The sequence below is a fragment of the Mya arenaria genome, chromosome 2 (assembly GCF_026914265.1).
Source record: "Mya arenaria isolate MELC-2E11 chromosome 2, ASM2691426v1".
In the NCBI taxonomy this organism is placed as follows: Eukaryota; Metazoa; Mollusca; class Bivalvia; order Myida; family Myidae; genus Mya; species Mya arenaria.
The window spans coordinates 2,181,707-2,201,822 of NC_069123.1; the positions used below are offsets into that span (position 1 = coordinate 2,181,707).

Consider the following 20,116-nt stretch of genomic DNA (forward strand, 5'->3'; position numbering starts at 1 on the left):
AACTTTGAGTAGTTCAATATGCATGATGGTGTTATATTATTGTTTGTAATACAGGATTGAATATGAAATATTATGACTTTTTATGAGAGACAATTTATGTTATATTTCTGTTCTGTACGTTTTTTTATGTACACATCTGTATATAAAGGTGTCCGTAAATGTGTTTTGTATTTTATGTCAAAATTAAAATGATTTTATATCGTAACTGTGTTGATTAAATGGTTTATTTGTAAAAAGCAACCCAGAAAATTGATGTAAAAGATTGACGAAATGAATATGGTTATAACATGAAGTGGTTGTTTTGCAAATGAAATTGTCGAAATAAACGTTACATGAGCATTGCCGTCGATTTCCTTGGGCCAGATTGGCCATGACGTGCCACGAGCTAGACCAATGTCTGAATTTGAAAATTCAAAGTCACACTGAAGGGTAATTGCTCAAATTCCTAGTATTTTTATAAGTCCGGATAAGCCATGCATAGGCGGATTTTAACGTAAATTTGCAATCGTGTTCAACATGAGAAGACGGCGTGTTGAGTGCCAGAACCATGTCTGTAGGCCAAAGATCAAGATCGGTAGGTGGTCAAAATCACTGGTATTTTGGCTTATCAGTAATCATTTGCTTGTTTTTGTTGTTGTTGTTTTTGACATGTTATCATTTTCAGAACGGTACTGTGATTGTGACATTGGAAGGCTCGACATTGTTGGCGTTTGACAAACATCTAGTAATACAAATCATGATTCGTTCGTAAACATTATTAACAACAAACCTATAGGCATCACTGTTTAATGTTGTTTTCATTTTATCTCATACAATAGTATTTGATGGTTATAAATGTTATATCGTATCCAATACGTTATAACCTTTAAAAAATAAACAACTTTTTGTACCGGAACGTATACGTGGGGGAGACGTTTTGTGCACTACGTTATCGGGGAACGTGTAGTCTTACACCCCCTATGTAAGATAAATCACGCGCAACAACGCGCTACTTCTTATTTCTTTTATTGTATGGTTTATGGAAAGTATATTATGCAATTTTAATAAAGCGCAATCAAAAATATAAGCATACAATACTTTTAATTAAACCATTTTGTGCACTACGTAACCAGGGAACGTGTACGTGTGGGGACCATTTTGTGCACAACGTAAACAGGAAATCGTTGTCAAGGAACGTTAGTTAACGTGTGGGGAACATTTTGAGCTCTACGTTATAAGGGAACGTGTAAGTTTGCAAACCTTTTTGTGCATTACGTTGTCAAAGAACGTGTACGTTTGGGGTACATTTTCTGCACTACGTTGTCAGGGAACATGTTCGTTTCCGACACTTTTGTGCACTACGTTGTCATGTACGAAAGCACGAGGAAAGTGTATTCGAGTATCGCCGAGCAGTTCAAATTCAATTTCAAAGTGAAATTTCGCAATGACTTAACTCGTATAACAAGAAAACAACACCAAGCATCAATTGTTGACCTATTATACATCGGATACTTTAATACAGACAATGGAACTATGTAGAGATGTTACCAATGGCAAACAGGGCACGTAACTCGAGCTGACATTAATTGTCGGGCAAAATAAGAGAAACAAACGAGCGTTGGCATTCGCTTGACGTGATTTCGACGAAATTCGTGTACAGAAAACACACTGTACATGTATATGTATACGGTAGCCCGCTTACTGAGATAAATGGATACTGGACTCCGCCCGCCCAAACGCTCGCCCATATAAAAACAAAAACTCTCAAAATATTTTTGTTCGATTTATATACCTTGTTACAAAAGAGCGTGTTCAATGATTGAAAAACAATAAAATAATGATAAAATAAAATGAATCAGTAGAAGAAAACATAAATTAATTGCTAAAAGGGTCCCCCAAGTAACATTTCTGTAAAAATTTTATGAAATCGGGTCAATGTTTTCCATAGTAAAAACAAGCCCCGTCCCTGGTTGCCATTTTTATGAATCCCCCTGTGATCTCATATAATGACCAACCTAATTGTTTATATAACTGAGGCAACAATGCAAAATGAGCTTTTTTGTGAACTACGTGAGAATGTTTTTTTTCTGTATTGCAAATGTTCCATTTGAATATGATTTTATTTATTTTCTCCATAAAATTCACCAATACGATCGGATTCATTACCTCTTGATTGTCACGATATTCATGTTCATCTCCTTACAAACAGTCTAGATGGATTTTCTTCTCCACCTTGGAAACTTTGTCGACAACTTTCACAACTACTTCTGTTCCTCCAAACATAAAGGTAACTCCAAATTCCCTGCTTCGACCGAGCGATGTGTCTGGGATTGGGAAACACCACTTGCCGATTTCGTGGCAATCCGTGACATATTTTGGGTTATCGATTTCACTTGTAAGAATCGAACATTCCAGTTCGGCTTGGTCGTCATATAGCGGTGTATAGACCTGTTCAGGCTGCTCCTGGCCATCAGTGACTGCTTGTCCAGCCCGCGCATGTATATCAATGATGTTAAAGCATCGCATTTCACCATTGTCATCTCGCTCTCGGTCTGCTTCAGGATGCTCGCGAAGACATTCCTCTTTAAAGGCGTGCGTTATTTCTTGGCCATACGTGATTTTGAGAACCCGCTGTGCAATGGCGCCAGGATTGTGACCAAATATGACGGCGCCTTTAAGAACGACTGTTCCCGCTTCGTTTGGCGTAATTACATCCATGGTCGAAAACTTCGATCGAATTCTATCCTGGAGAAGTGTGCTCTCGGAGAAACCACCTACCATTACAATTACACTGCAACCGGAAACAGTAGGCTTTTGGATCAGAGAAGACACGTGAGCAATGATACTGTCGATCGGAATATCGAAAAACTTCATCGCAATTTTGGCTTCTACCCTTAGCTTGTCGCCGATGAAAGAGACTGATTCCTTGTAGACTGACTGAAGAATCGTTTCTTTGATAGTTTTTCCTGTAATCTCTTTTATCAACTCAGTTAACGTTGAAGGCAACCTGAAGTTTGACTTTCCTGTCGTGGATATGTCTCTTTTCTTTATCTCGAAGTCTCGGATCAGATCGACATAGTTTTCCATGTGCTTTTCTTTAAATTGTTTAAGGACACCCTTGCCTGCAAGAAAACGTGTTGAATATCTTTATTTGAACCTTCGTGACAAAACATTTATTGGATATTGCCAAATACATGTTATTTTTAATTTATTGACCGAAATGTCTTTTCCGTTCGATGTGCAACTACATGTACTTGCTTAATAATCAATGTTTTTGTAATCTTCATTATAAATAGTTTTGTCCGCAGAATGGAAAATCTTTAAATCCATACAAGTGAGACGGCAATTTCTGCATCAATATTCAAACGATTATATATGAAAAGGAAAAAATGATTTTAATAATAAAAGGTATGACTTAAATGACTAGTTTGTTTCGTTCAATGTAATATATATATATATATATATATATATATATATATATATATATATATATATATATATATATATATATATATATACAGCAGATATAACGCTAAACAAGCAATGCGATTGAGAGTTTAGCCATGATTTAGCCTCACACCCTGCCCCCCGTTGAGAGTGTAATCCACCTCTCCATTGAAAGTGTAACCAGTTATCACAAAATACGTACCTCCAGTAACTTCGTCCAAGAATTTTTCGTAGGCTTCATCGACCTTTGTTCCACCCCAGGCGCCCCCACTAGCTTTGTGGAGCTCCCGCAAACCGCCATTAGCAAGAACCTCATGGACCGTAATATCAACAGTTCCGCCTACAAACGAATCATGAATTAAGCCTTTGTTTGAACATTAAAGGCGCACATAATATGTACTGATGCATATTTTAATTTCAATGCATAAATCATTTGACTTTAATGTTGTTTTTTTGCATCAACTTATTTTGTGCGCCTTTAAAAGGTCGTTATAGTAGTGACATTGATAAAATATTAGGCGGATTGTTCTGAACATAAAGTTAACAACGGTGATTAACGACATCCTTGTAAATATTTAGTCATGAATTATTCGATAATGCACTCGTATTCCCAAATTAGATTTACCACAATAAATACAATTGTTTTGCTTTACCAAAAATGATTGGTAGATATCGAAAACAATGGTTCTTATGAAGGATATCGAGTTTAATTTGAAAGAAAGGTGAATAAAGCACGGTATTCCTACCTGGTCCTTGATCACTGTCAATTTCTTAGGACCCATTACTATTTTCCATTAATGTATTATTTAGTAAGCAGTTCAAGTTCAGGTTGATCACTAAAAAGTTGTTTTTACACATACATGTATATATGTATTGATTTTAAAGTAACACTCTTATTCAAAATCAATACATACACATGTTTAATAAACATAAATTTTGAGTGATCAACCTTTAACTACTTACAAAATAATGCATTTATGGAAAATATTAATTACTGATAACAAGATTGTAACGGTGTATTAAATAGGTGAAAGCGCAAAAATATTAAATGATTGGTGAGTGCTAAAAGATTTACTGTGACTTACTATCATCTTTTAAGGTAGAACTATCGTGTTTTAAGCAAATTAATTTCAATTTAAACCCATTATCCTTTATAAGAACCATTGTTTTCGACATTTAGTTATCCGTTTAAGTATATTTAAACAATTGTTTGAATTGTGGTAAATCTTATTTGGGAATAATAGTGCATCTTTAAGTAAAAGTTTCACTTAAAATATGAACAAGTTCAACTGAAACAGTCGACCCAGATATTGTTAGAAATACAGTAGATCACAAGGTTATCCTTTAAAATTGCTAAGCAGTAACGATTTGAAAGTTAACGATGACGTTAACAACGTTGTAGTAAATGGGGGTACTATACATCGTAAAAATGAAGCGAACATTAGACATTTGGTAGACTTTCTGAGAATATCAGCCTGGTTTTATGAACGAACATTTGAAAGGCCGTTCATTTACGATACATAAATAAACTAAGTGAATGTAAGCGATTGGTACAAACTGTAAAATCATATGGTTATATCGATTGAATGTGAAAGTGAAAATGTTCTATGAAAGTGTTCTAAACTTATACAATAGTTCATGGTTAAAAGAATCTATTCGCTTTTTCTCGAAACTCGCTGTGTCGAACTCTGTTATCTCGATATTCCGGTTATGTCGAACTTATATAATAGTTCATGGTTATAAGAATTGATTCGCTTTTTGTCAAAATTCCATATGTCAAACTCTTTTATCACGATATTCCGGATATGTCGAACTTATTTCGACTATTTTTGAATTTAGTTTGTTATGTTTTGTATGTCGGTTAAAGCGAATGTTCGTTATCGCTAAGTCATTCCCAAGGTCCCAACGACTTCGACAAAGCGAGTTTTGACTGAACCTCCCTCGAATAATATACCTCCGGCATCGAGAACCATGTATTTTGTCCCGGGTTTGAAAGTAGAGACAGAGACACTTGTTCCACGACACATTTCTGCCGGTAGGTGGCGACAATATAGAGACGCAGACTCTGGCTCGAGGGCAATCAATAAATCACTTCCGTTGATGCCAGCCTTAACGAAAGATAAAACAAAGTTTTATAGGCACGGGGTCATCGTAATTTATTTTTGCGGAATTTTAAGTGAGGGGCATGTTTGATGCGGAACAAAATGGCGGTTTCTTTACGTATTTGGGTGTGGTTGAAGGATATTTTGACCTAGTAAGTAAGGTTATATCACCTTTATCGCAATGTAAATACGCCTACCAGGAGACCGGACGCTCCTCTCGTTCTTTTTACCTATGTTTCAAGAGGCCTTCACAAAAAAGTTCCGCAAAATTCAATTACGTTGGACCCCCTGATAGTATAGTTGTTAGAAAAAGAAGCACAATTGTTGCTTAGAAAACAACATCCTGAAAATCGCGATAGAACAGTTAATCAATTACTGGGAAATACAGTAGTAACAACGTTATTTATTGTGAATTTTGTTTTATGTATTGACAAACTGTGTGCGAAATCTATATCACTATACATGTACCTCTTCGGCCGCTTCCCTCATAAACTGCTTTGAAGGGTCATTCCAAATAGCCGGTACTGTGAGAACCCACAATACTTCTTCGTCTTTGAGCTCAGCTCCAGTGAAGCGCTGGTTCATCGTCTTCATGGCATCCTCTCTAAGAAAGCGTATACATAGCGAGAAAACGGTCTTTGCGGTAAGTTTTTTACCAAGCGCGTCTTCGATAACCGTGTCCCTGTGAAGTTCCTATGATAAATAACAAACGTGAAGATAAAATTGTTTAAACAATCATTAACGTCATTAACTTTGCTTGTAAATTCAGAAGTTTAATTTATTCAGGTAGTCGACGATGTACTATTTTTCTTTTTGATTATTATTGTACCCATGATTCAACTCTACATAATCAACACAATCTAATGATATTATCATTTGGAACACCTTGGTCATTTTACATCCAAAACAACATCGGATGTATATGGACAGTTTACAATGTCAGGATTCTTTACATTTAAACCACGCTGCAAGTAGATCGCGTAGTGTTTTTTATTTAACTGTTAAACTTAATGACTTTACTCTTGAGAATTTCAATAATTTATGCAATAATTCACTTCTCTGACAATCGATTTAAACGTAGTAATACGAAATACACGTTCAAACACTACAATTAATTAATATTCTTTTATTTAAAATTTTACGAACTACTTCTTCTGATGTACCGGAATACAATCGAGCTTGTTTTCGATGGAAAATGACCGAGGTGTTCTGATTGATGATATTATAAGCCCTTTGACCCACTTGAATAACATAATATTTTCTCACCATTTTATCAAACAGCAGCATCTTAAAACGTTTGAAGTAAAACCAAGAGTGGTGACAATTCTCAATAGCCAGTTCAGCGTACCGGTTTTCCGCTTCGTAGCCGAAAGCTTCCATACTCCGGCCATCAGGGCGAATCAACGCACATGTGGGCGCTGAAATGACACGACAATAGTCACTTGACGCGGAATTAACGTCGGAAGATGAGCCCCTTTTGACTTGCCTTTCATATTGGAATCGGTTTTTTTTTGCCCTCCGCTTCTATTTCCATTAGCGTCGTATTTACCAAACTATTTAAACGTGCTCAATCAAGTAATTTATTATGCCCCACTTCGATGAGGACGGGGTATATTGCTTTGCACATTTCGGTCGGTCGGTATGTCGGTCGGTCGGTCCGTCTGTAAACCAAAACTTGCCCGAGTGATAACTCGACAATTTCTGGACCTATGGTCATCAAAATTGCCATGAATGTTGGGCCTGACCAGTACATGACCCCTATTGATTTAAGCGGTCATCGGGTCAAAGCTCGAAGTCTCAGTGACCTTTAACGGTAAAAGGTTGACAAATATTGTCCGAGTGATATCGCATCAATGCCTGGACCTATGGTCATCATACTTGACACGGAGACGGGGCCTGACCAGTAGATGACCCCTATGTTAAGGGGTCATCGGGTCAAAGGTCAAGGTCAGAGTGACCTTGAATGCTGACACTTTGTCCGACTGATAATTCGATAATGAATGTAGCCATGACCCCCAAACTTGACTTGGAGATAGGGTTTGACCAGTGCTTGACCCCTATTGATTTTAGGGGCATCGGGTCAAAGGTCAATATTACAGTGACCTTGAACCTAAAAAGCTTGTCTGTATGATAACTCGACAATGCCTGCACCAATGGCCCTCATACTTGACATTTAAGTTGGGGTGACCAGTAGATGACCCCCGTGATTTTGAGGTCATAGAGTCTAAGATCAAGGTCACAACTCAAATTGGTCATTAAAATGTGTGTCATATTTACTTATTCCCTGCTGGTAAGAGAATACATGTTTTTTTCTGCAATTATCAGTCATCATCTGAACATGATTAAAAACTCTACCTACAATAGTCACACTTTGAATGGTCATAATCTTAAAAGAGCCCCACAGGCATCCAATGCCAATGACAAATCAGTTGTCAATTCGGTCCATACACATTTAATTCAATTGTCGAAATTTTCCTGACAATCTGGCGCCTGGGGGCGGGGGGGGGATAATGTTTGACAAACATCTCTTGTTTTAATTATAATTATAAACGTCCCTGATCATAAATTTCAATTTGTCAGTACGACCAATTGTACGAAAAAATGGCGTTCCAAAGACGCGATTTGCACTTGTCTTATCGTTTGTAAATATTTGGCCTTTGAGTTGTTCTACGAACAAGGTTTCAAATGGCGTTTTATCTTCCGAACGATCGGTGATTAACGATCTAATCTTATCAAGTTTCTGAAAAGTGTTATTGGACGCCTAACCATATGAAAAAAGTTAATCGATAATGATGGGCTGGTGGGGATTCCGGTTTAAAATTTATAGGAATTCGTTTTTCTAAAAAGTAGAGACATTTGAATATTCACACATTTTTATCACAAAATCTCCATTTTTCATAATCAGGTTATTCGTGGAAAATCCTCTCTCCATCAACATGATTGCGAAATAGCCCGATCCTCAGTTAGATAGTCGCTGTGAAAGGATCCCAGAACTGATATTTATAAATAATTTTCGGAAAACCAGTGGTAAGTTTTACAGTGGGTTATACAAACGCGATTTCGCAAAACGAGGTACTTTCGCTCCAATCGCAACACCTCAGTCAATATCCAACAGAAATGACTATCTCGAAGCTTGCCGAGTTTTCACGATTGCCTTCGTTCATATCAGACAAGGAATGTTATCAGTACAGTAGTAATTCAAACTTCAAACTTAGTAATGTTCTTCCTTGTTTGAAAACTTTGCTGTATTCAAAAGCTGAGGATTTGCAAATTTCTCTACTGATATAAAAAATACTGTTTTAAATATATATACATAAAGCAAATTTAGAATCATATCATCATTCATCCAATAGTTTTATTAAGAAATAGGTATTTATTCCATTTTTATATCAAATAAATTTCACCGATTTCTTACCTTTAAGTGACACATGTTCCCCCGTCCACTGTTTAGCGAAGACTTTGAGAGGATCGCGCTCAAACTCGTGCTTAAATGAGAAAGCCCAGCCCGAAAAAGTTGTCCCGAAGTCGATACTAGCCACCAGCAAATACTTCGACGCCATTACCTGTTAATAAATTTTATCAAGCACTAATAAAATAAGCTGAGCTTGCTTTTTATGTAAATGTTATTTGATGGTATTATAAAATATGAATATAAAGTATAATAATTATAACTGACATTATACATTATACTATATGAAAAGTAAATTGATTATGATGATAGTATTGCATACTTCTCTTTTCAAAGTCCAGTTTCGAAATAGGTTTTGGAATGTGCGTGGTTTCGCTTTCGCTGATTTTCTGAAAATTGAGGTCCTCCTGGAAAGGTTTTTATGTATGATCTTTAAGTTAGGAATCCAAACATTGCGTGGCACAGGTTTATAAATGGTCAATAACGCATTGGTCAAAACCACATTGTCATACATTTAACATTTCTCTGCACTTTTTGTCCATGTTAGGAAAAATTTGAGTTTGAGCGCTCATAAACTGGTTTAAATCATTATACCCTACTGTTTTCGGAATTGGTTTCACTTTGTTGTAAGCGCATAGCATATTGTTTACACAATCGATAGGCAGAACAATCATTTTAAACAATCCATGGTAAAAATGTACCTACTGTATTCCTTCCAAAGGATTAAAATCATATCAACTTTCAGTGCAAATCACACTTTACTCCCAAATAAGATTTACCACAATTAATACAATTGTTTTAATATTCTACAAAAGATGAATAAATGTCAAAAACATTGGTTCTTATGAGTTTAATTTGAAAGAAATAAGCATAAAACACGGTATATCTACCTTATGAGGCTATTGTAGACCACAGTAAATCTTTAAGCATTCACCAATCATTTAATATTTTTTGTGTTTTCTGCTATTAAATACACGGTTACTATATATATATCTGGTTATCAGTAATAAATACTTTTCATAAATGCAATATTTTGTAAGTAGTTAAAGGTTTATCAGTCGAAATTGTTGTTTGTTATACATGTGTATGTATTAATTTTGAATAAGAGTGTCACTTTAAATTATATCAACTCAGTGCAAATCACACTCCACAGCGCCACCATTACAGCGCTACCGCTTTTACAAAATATGTGTACATTTCCTTTTTAAGAAGAGTTTGTAAGGTTGTATGTGTGCCGACGTTAGTTCATTACATAAAAGTTCTATATGCGTGCGCCAGGATGCTCTTACGGTATGCCTATGCACCGAAATGTAGTTGAAACGCTGGCATATCTCAAAATATGCACAAGTCCGTATCGGGAGAAAAGCTCTTGACACAACAATTCGTAATATATTGAAACGAAATCGTAGTCACCCTGTAGTAAAAGTGTTCTAACACGGTGCCACATTCACCATTTTTCGAAAATTGTAAAATCTAATAAAAACAACAGATGGAAGTAAGTCAAACTCACGTATTTACAAATACACAAAATGCACACCTGCACTACGGAAGTGTCGACAGCTCATTTTCTTTGCACCACCGATGTGTGGTGGAGCTGGCGTTTGGTAGACGTGTAGCTGTAAACTGTTTAGGCCTGTGCGATAACGAATTATATTCAATGATTATCGGTACTGGACGAGAGGTTTAAGTTCAATCGACTTTTGAACACGAAATAAGTGAAACCCAAGTGATTACGACCATCCTATCAAGCGACCGGCAACCGATCTGACATTGTTTGCGTGCCGCAGAATAATGCGCGCACATTTCAAAATGTCGCGGACCCAATAGGAAGGCGCAACATTAGACTAGAATTTCCTTAATTATTTTGCTGGTTTCACCGGGTGCGAAATGTCTTACATTTAGATTTAATATTACAATGTAAAAATACAGGGACAAGCCAAATAGTCAACCATCTAACACCTGTCATGTTTAAAGGCACATGGATGGGGCCTTACAGACCTTGAACGGTGATGATGATGGTGGGTGTGTCCCACTTCGCCACCCCCGCCCCTCAAATTGCCCAACGACTTTTCATGTCAATATGGTAGAAAAATATGCATAAATTACACTAAAACCATTTTAGACAAAAAATAGCCACAATGACTTTTTTTTAATATTTCCACTTAAACTCACTTTAACTTGTCTGTCTTAACATAATTTAGCTATTTAATGATTGAAATACAAAAAAATGTCATCAGAACACACGATTTGACATTCAATCATGCGGGAAAGTACATTAGTCCATGATGGCCCCAATTTCCTTCCACAATGTTTCATATTTGAACGCTGCAAATGGTTCGAAATATCACAATTTTACTTTTGAGAGGCAAAAAGGTATACAAACATGTTTTGGGTTGTTTTGGGTAACCCCGGGTTGACCCGGAAAGGTAAGAGACCACTAAGTTATGTTCCTATATATTCTATAGTCAAATGACCAATTTGCATGCGAAATAAAATTGTTTCACTACCCCCTACAATATATATGTGAAGAAATCTCCACCTGTGAATTAACTTAACATTTAACAACGTTAAAAAAAAGTTGCGTTTTCAATAGCAAATTAAATTGGTTGAACGTGTACAACTGTGTGTTCAAAAAAGGGATTGTGTGTAGAAGTACAAAGAATGCGGTTAAAGTCAAAGGTGCTCGTCACATTGCCTGGATACAGTAATACATTTTTTTTTATTTTTTTTTTAATACTTTTTAAAAAAAAGAATTATTATTTATTTTGGTCAAAATAGTGAATATGTCATTTAAAAAAAATATTCCACAATTTTTCATGAAAGAAAATTAGTATAATATTATACTAATTTTCTTTCATGAAAAATTGTGGAATATTTTTTAAATGACATATATTCACTATTTTGACCAAAATAAATAATAAAAAAAATAAAAAAAAAGTATTAAAAATAAATAATGTATTACTGTATCCAGGCAATGTGACGAGCACCTTTGGTTAAAATGTAAACAAAGAAACTCAACTAGATCCGGTATGTGCTGACTGTGTCTGAAACCACAAATATTCAGCTTTAAAACCTATCAAGATGAAAAGTAACCAATGGCCTGATATGGTATAACTATACAGAGTCGATGATTCACTTTCATGTGTAAATAAAAAGAAAATGGTGTAACACTGAGAAGTCACTTCCGAATTGGTGAAATTTGCCCTTCAAGAGCGGTCAGCGTAACACTCGTAAACTGGGCTTTAAAATAGCTTATGTGCTCAAATCTGACATTTTATTCATAATTGTAAAATTAAAAAAGCTCTTCATGAAACAGGTTGATTTAACGGCAAGAAACACAGGGTACGAAGTATTGTGCCTACCAGACAATAAACTCGAAGAAGGCGATTACGCACCTGATATCGACCTAATGCGTATGATACATTTTGCACATTTTCCAACTGTCTCGTGGACATTTGATGCCATATGTCGTAAGGGTGGTGGGGAATGCATGTATTATTTCATCTTTATGATGTTTCTGACAACAAGACGTTCTCTTCATGTAATATATGTTTTACATGGGTATATCAATTCATGTCACCCCTGTTTTATTAGAACGTTAAACCTTATGTTAACCTTCATCCGATTTATGATGAAAAGTATTCATTCAGTGGCGTAGCTTCATATAGGCCTTTATACTTTTTTGAAAAATGATCAAATTTAAATAACCAAAAAATGCAATAAAAACTAAAAGCTACCCAAACACTTTGAACAAAAGTTTGTTTTATTTTAACCCTGGCAAGTTTAATGTTTATTCAAACTACGTGCAGAGTGTATTACTTGGTTATATTGTAATCATTGCAAGTATAATTGAGTGTGTGTAATGTGCATATAAAAGTCCCAAAACTCACAAAGAATCATCGGGCCTACAAGTTTTTTAGGCCCTAGCTACGCCCCTGTCATTCTATTTTAAGCTGCGTCTTTGATTACTTGCATCAAAAATTGTCTTGTGTTGAAATAATGATAATACCTTTTATTATGGGTTATACATTGCAAGCGCATGATTCTATCAAATATAGATAAATAGTTACATGTTTATAACGTAACTTGAAAGTTATGATGTAAGGGGGTGAAGATGTTAACTTGAAATAAAATATCTAGATGTTAGTGCCTTTTCAACGGTTGCTTGCTTGTTTTTTTTTCAAAATTGTGTTAGAGTAAAACAAGGTATTATACGAAACTTTTCATAATGCATAAAACGTTTTATATTTGATCATTTGTGCAGTTTATATTTTGCGCTTGTGAATAACACTTTAATGACATCAAATACACACCCCTTTATAATGTATTCAATATTGTTAGACAGATATCAAAATGTTGGTTATACGATTTAAAAAAAAAATGAATGAAGTACCATGTGACCAAGGGCCTATTTATAATAATACTTAAAATATGAACTTAGTTTTACATGAATATTAATGGTTATTATGCTTGTACATTCTATTGAATTCCATGTTTGTATTTTGCAAGTTGTCGGCGTTCGCACTGTTTTTATTAAAATCTGTACGTAAGTTGTACGGAGTTTAAATATTGAACGGTATTTAGGAGGAAGTACGAAACGAAAATATCCAAAGAAAACCGAATGAAATTCATTGAATTGTGAATGGATTCCATTGGACAAATATCACGGTCATGAGGCAAAGGTTACCAATCAGAACTCGAGTCGTTCGCCTTTTTAGGCACGATGTTCAAAATGGCTGGCAGTATAAAAACAATCGTCGACCCGTGCGGGTCGATGAAGGAAAATGGTGGATTGTTTCGGGAAAGACGTTTGTCTTCCTTTCACAAACACTCTCTGGAAAGATCAACACAAAGCAGTCACATTGCAAAGTTTATTGGCAGTTTAGAGAGATATAAATCGTTTTCCCTAGCTGCAAAGCAAACCGAAAGTTATTATTCTTTAATCTGTGTATGTCCAAACAGCTGAGACTACAAACGTCCTGTGTATTTCCGTGTTTTTTTAACACATATTTCAATACATTTTTGGTAGATGTGTGGACTAATTTCAATTGAGCAAGTGTAACAGCTGACAAGCAAATGACAACCAGGTTTGTATTTTTCAAGCTTACTTTACAACCTGTACAAATGTACATGTATCAATTCAATGAATCCACTCAATGTCACAGTAATCAGTTCCTGGTGTCAGTGCTTCGGAGGTAGATGCTTAAGAAAACAGGGCAGGGCTGTTTTGTTGCATTTTGGAGCAACTACAGAGTGCTCTAGCTTGTTAATAAAAACGTGTGTTAAAAGTGGGTCATTGCTTAGCTACATGTAAGAGCTGTTTTGTTGTCCTACTGAATTGCGCTTTACTAATTAAACAACTTCCCCTGGCTTGTCAATCTCATTATATTGGGCATTTTACTAAGAAATAGTATTCTCACCATATTCTTAACTTGTCTGTTGATAATAAGTTGTGATTTGTCATAGCCTTGGTTAATTGTCAACGGTATACAATAAACAGAAAAGATTATTAGAGACATCTGTTTTTAGGCATTGGTTTCACTCTTTGTATTAATATGCTGGAAATCGCACACACCAGCTTTCAAGAATAAGAAAATATTGATGAATAATAAAAACTGTAAGCACTTATATACGGATGTTTTAAATGTCTTCTTTCCATTAATTGTTGAGGAGTTGATGATCCATTTTAACTGAATGAAAAAACAAAACATAAGCGCTTCTTATGTTTATATTAAGTTATTTTAGCTCTATTGTGCAGAAACCTGAGAGCTTATATAATTCACCCTCCTGGAATCTGTTAATTGGGCAGAGACCAGTACTCTGTCATTTTTTAGAGGTCATGAGAAAGCTCTTGGTGGGGATCAAACCCACAATCTCTTGGATAAGAGGGCATTATGACCACCAGACCATTCTCAACCTCTGTTTCTTACCTTTACAGACTAGATCGGCTGTTTCTCCTTTTGGACACTGGTTCCACAGCATTGATACGAAAATCAGCTGCAGAGCAGCTTGGAGATGTACAAAAACTTCATCCATATGAACTTGGAAACCTCCTCAATAAGGTAGTATGTGTGATAGTTACTGCACCTTCTACCCAAGCTTTTGAAATAATATGCATGTTCAAAAAGAGCAAGTTATGTATCTCGAGGATTTGGTGTAGTAAATGTTTTGTATATTGTCAACGCTGGCATTTAATAAGTAGCATGCATATGTTGTTTTTTATCGGCAGGTTTCATATTATATGGTATGAGTTCCTCCTACAAGTAAATGTTCTATAACCGAGAATTATAGACGAACAAAAACAAAGAAAACACTTTCTTATATGGTACAAAATTCTGTATATCAATGGGAAGACATTGTTTTTGAAAAAAGAAATTTTTCAGTTGTTAATGATAGCTAAGCTGGATTAGAAAAAAATTTGTAATGTAATTACATCACTTGGTTGAATTTCATGTGTCAATTTTGGAGATGACTTCTCATATAAGATTTTGGTACATTTTTGCTGTATGATAAGCTCCTAAAACTGTACTTGCCTTTACTGTTTACAACATTGTACCAGTTATATTATATTATTACAGTTACATGGCTATCTGCGAAGTAACAACTGGGAAACACGAATTGCAGCAGCCCAGGCCGTTCAGGCGATTGCGCGAAATGTTCCACAGTGGGAGCCAAGAGGTGCTCCAAAACAAGGTACACATGTGTATTACTGTGTAGTTTTCAAATGTGATTGCTATTAATCTAGACTGGAGATTATTTTAAGAGAAAAAAAAGAAAAAGAATACTGATAGCTTTGGGATCATCATTGTATTTGTTTGTTTTTGAGGTACAAAAACCTTGATGTTTCAAGAGTCTGAAACTCAGTCTTAGACTGTGTTTATCATGGAGACAATATACATATAAATATCTCTTAGCATGCAGATCACGTCAACATATCTGTTGACTTGTTTAGAGTATGAAATATATATATTTTCTAATGTTTGGGATTTGGACCCTTTTTCAATAAAAAAACTCAACTGACATCGGATTTCAGCTGTAGGCATTTTTTAGCTGTGATGCATGTACCGTATAACATATTCATATATATTTCAGAAACACAAAATGAAGAGGCTTTCCTCAATGGTAAACTGCTGTTGTCAAAGTTTGATGTTCAAAGAGTCCTTGAAAATGGAGCCTCCCTGCTGGGTTCAGAAGGAGCACAATTTAATGAGGACGAAAAATTGTCTGGTAGGCTTGATAAATAAATAAAGTCCATCTGTTTTTAATCCATTTAGGTCAAGTTAGATTCTAATAAATGTAGCCTTGGTGTTTTTGATGTAGGCAATACATGTTTATCATTACTTTGAAACCATTCTAAGTATTTATATGAAGCTTGGTACACATATCAAGCAATCTTTGCGTCAAAAAGGGGCGTAAATGTTTCTCAGTTGTGTACCTTGACCATTTAAGAAAAAAGAACAGTGTTATTTGCTTTGATTTACATTCACCTAGTCCTTTGTATATATGAACTTGATGCTTATATTGTATAATAGCAAGAAGATATGACATCATTGTTTTCAACATTGTGCCCCTATTGGATTAGCGCACTGTCAATGGAATACGATGTTACAATAATCAGCTATTTATTATACAAATGTATGTTGTCAATTACATTTCTTTCAGAACAAATACTTGATTGCAGAAGATAGGGCAAATTTTAATTGAATGAATAAATATTTTAAATGTATTTTTTTTTAGAATTGATCACTCTTGTTTTTGCTTGAATGCAGTAGGGCAAGAAGCGCTACTTAGAATTTTGCTTGCATGCCCTACTGCGTTCATACAGCATAAACGCAAAAAAGCGTTAAATGTCGCCCTTGTACACATACACTTTGAAGCCTTAATAACAATTTCATCAGTAAATACAGTTATCGTAATTAGCCTATTGGCTGTACAAGCCTGAATTCTTATACTATTGCTTAGCGGCAAGTTTTTTTAACAAGTCCTGCTGTATAAAATTAAGAATATTAGCAACCCAGAAGACATTTTACCAGTGCAGGATTTGCGGGCTTGTGTTAATTTTGACCACTGTTATTACATGTAGTAGCAAAATAAATTATGTTACATTTATCAGTTATATTATATTCTCGGTTCTGGTACACACTTTACAGGTCTTGATGAACGAGACCGCCTTGCCTACCAGCGACAGATGTTGAACAAGAAGCTTGGCCTGGATATGGCCGGCAACCTTAAGCTCGGGCTTGACACAGACCTTTATACGGACGAGGATCTGCTGACCGGGATGAAGAAGGAAGATGAAACAAAACCTGACACAGTAAGTTGTTGTTATTCTTGAAGTTACTCTAAATTAGTTAAATTATACAATGGTTAAATAATCACACCTAATTTTGATGAACTGAACAGGTTGCATTTAAAACCTGGAGAAATATAAGTCTCAACACACCCTTACCATAAAAAAGCAGCTACATTTGTGCTGGCAAGACAAGTTTATAGAAAATTTGTTAGGGGTCACCAGCGAGCTCGGATGGAGGGTCGCGCACAAGTATTAGTCAAATCTTTTGGATGAAGTCTTGGAGTATGAGAAACACATTATGAGGGTGTAAACCACAGAGGCCTGTAAGTACAAACCCAACAATATGAAGGGACCTTGTGTTCGTTACCTTCCATTTGTGGTTGAACTGTTAAACTGCGAATGACTAACTAATGGCATTGCAAATGAAGATATTATCAAAATAAATTTAGTTTTGTCCCTTTTCCGACTAAAAAAACACAACACTAGATGAGCTTTGGCATTCACTCCACAGCGTTCTTATTTTTAGCTCGACTATTCGAAGAATAAGGAGAGCTATACTACTCACCCAAGCGTCGGCGTCACCCCTTGGTTAAGGTTTTGCGTGCAAGCACACATAGGTTAATATCTCAGCAACTACTTGAGGTATTGCATTTAGACTTGATACAATGGTACTCAACCATCCAACCTACTTAATTAACCAAGTTAGATAACACTAGTTTGCATTTAATGCAAATAATAGGCCTTTATTATTTGACTTAGAAATTCTGGTTAAGGTTTTGTGTGCAAGCACACATAAGTTAATATCTCAGCAACTGCGTGAGGTATTGCATTGAGACTTGATACAATAGTACTCAACCATCCAACCTACTTAATTTACCAAGTTAGATAACTCTAGTTTGCATTTAATGCAAATAATTGCCCTTTATTATTCGACTCAGAAATTCTGGTTAAGGTTTTGCATGTAGGATGAATTGCATTGAGACTTTATAAAATGGTACTCAACCATCCAATCTACTTAAATAACCAAGTAAGATAACTCTAGTTTGCATTAAATTCAAATAATGGCCCCTTTTTTATTCAACATAGAAATTCTGGTTAAGGTCTTGCATGTTAGCACACATAGGATAATATCTCAGCGACAACTTGATGTATTGCATTGAGACTTTATACAATGGTATTCAACCACCCAACATAATTGAATAATCAAGTTAGATAACTGTGTTTTGCAAATAATGGCCCTTTATTATTACACTTAAAAATTCTGGTTAAAATTTTGCATGTAAACACATTTATGTTAATATCTCCGCACATCATGTATTGCATTGAAATCTAATCTAAAAGTGATCCATGCATGTTTCGCCAAAACTTTTCAATCCTTACACTGAAAAGCGGCGGAATAGTAGAGCTCGCTGTCTCTGTGACAGCTCTTGTTATGTTATGGATTATCTAAACCCTGAAAACTTTTAACCTGTATAAAGTCCTACTTGTAATAACGTCTTTTTGGTAGCATTTTTAAAATATTGAAAAGTATTGCCTTTTCTGTCTATTCAAGACAGGTCCAATGTTACAACCTGAAATATGAAACAGTTTGAAGCACCTTGATATGATATTTGTAGTCTTTTGTTTCCTCTCTTTTACAGAGGCAGGTGTCAGAACTGCTACAACTGCAGCTGGGAACCAATCTTAGTGCTAGAGAGCGGAACCATGCAAAACGGAAAGCCAGACTCATGCAAAAACAGATTTCTAGGGACTCACCAGTGTAAGTACAATTTTTTTTCTGGAATTATCCATTTTAACGCTGCATTCTCACAGTTGGCCATTTTAACAACCTATTTATCTTTTGTCATGGAAAGAGCCATGTTTTGTGTAAATGTCTGGAAACTAGTGGTAGTAGACTAATGACAAAAGATCAGATCACAGTTTTAAATAAAATATTTACATTCAAAATGGTGTTTTATGGCTAAAAGCGTTACTAACGCTTTAAAAAAAAATAAATGGAAATTTCGACAGTTTCCTGAACCATTTAGATTTGTACTAATATTGTGAGTTATCTTATATGACTGAATTTAAGGCATTAATACCAAAATGAGCTGATTCAAATCGGTTTATCTGTGAGAATGCAGCTTTAAAGGACCTCGAATCCTATCTATATGAATTTGCCTATCATGACTTTTATTAATCACATTCTTTGTATGTATGTTTTAAATAAAAAATGCATGTAATAAAATATTTTATATTTTAATAAATTTTGTATTATTTTTTTTGAATTTGACATCTAATGATTATATATACTATTCACTATTAGTTAATTTAGTTAAATATGAATTCATTTCTAGCAAATTAAACATGTAGTATTGAGATCCATAAAATGCCGAAAAACAAACATTGAAAATTAGGCAAATTCATTAGAATGTAAATAATGGCCTAGCTCCTTTCACCTTCTACATAAACAGATGTCTAGAAAAAAACTCTTTATTTCTGAAAGTGTATTTGAGTGATCTGATGCACAATTAAGTGAATAAGATTGGTAACCCCATGTTGTTTTTGTAACAGGGTTTTATGTGCAGGAAAAAACCCCTAAAATTATAGCAATATAAAAAATAACAAGGTTTTTTGCCCTAGAAAGATTGCAAAATAGGTCAATTCCTGTACCAGTTCAGTTGAAATAAAGGGCACATAATTATACAAACTGTAATGAATCCATGCAAAATGCTTTTTTTGACATTTATTTTAAATATTTTTGATCAGCAAGAAATTCCTTTTCAAATGATAAAAAGTTTATATGGGGTCTTCTGGCATCAAAGTTTAACATTATTGATAATGTTACTGTCAGAGAACTAACTTATGTGTGGGTCAGATTATTTAAATCTTCAGCTCTATTACACA

General features: G+C 35.1%; 2 protein-coding genes across 2 annotated transcripts in view; one reads left to right on the forward strand and one right to left on the reverse strand.

The window, feature by feature from the left end:
• Positions 1–772: 772 nt before the first annotated feature.
• LOC128244916 (heat shock 70 kDa protein 12A-like) lies at positions 773–9,538 on the reverse strand. The gene is made up of 7 exons (XM_052963060.1): positions 9,260–9,538; positions 8,944–9,091; positions 6,795–6,946; positions 5,997–6,221; positions 5,381–5,534; positions 3,629–3,766; positions 773–3,101 (listed from the first exon to the last, which is right to left on the reverse strand). The coding sequence occupies exons 1-7, from the start codon at positions 9,449–9,451 to the stop codon at positions 2,179–2,181; spliced, it is 1,932 nt and encodes a 643-aa protein (XP_052819020.1). The 5' UTR covers positions 9,452–9,538; the 3' UTR covers positions 773–2,178.
• A 4,154-nt stretch (positions 9,539–13,692) lies between these two features.
• The window catches only part of LOC128212332 (TATA-binding protein-associated factor 172-like), a 65,358-nt gene continuing 58,934 nt past the window's right edge, over positions 13,693–20,116 (forward strand). The window contains 6 exon segments of the mRNA XM_052917735.1: positions 13,693–14,024; positions 14,876–14,999; positions 15,516–15,630; positions 16,030–16,164; positions 17,088–17,251; positions 18,871–18,989. Of these exon segments, the coding sequence (XP_052773695.1) occupies positions 14,014–14,024; positions 14,876–14,999; positions 15,516–15,630; positions 16,030–16,164; positions 17,088–17,251; positions 18,871–18,989 (668 nt within the window). The 5' untranslated portion in view covers positions 13,693–14,013.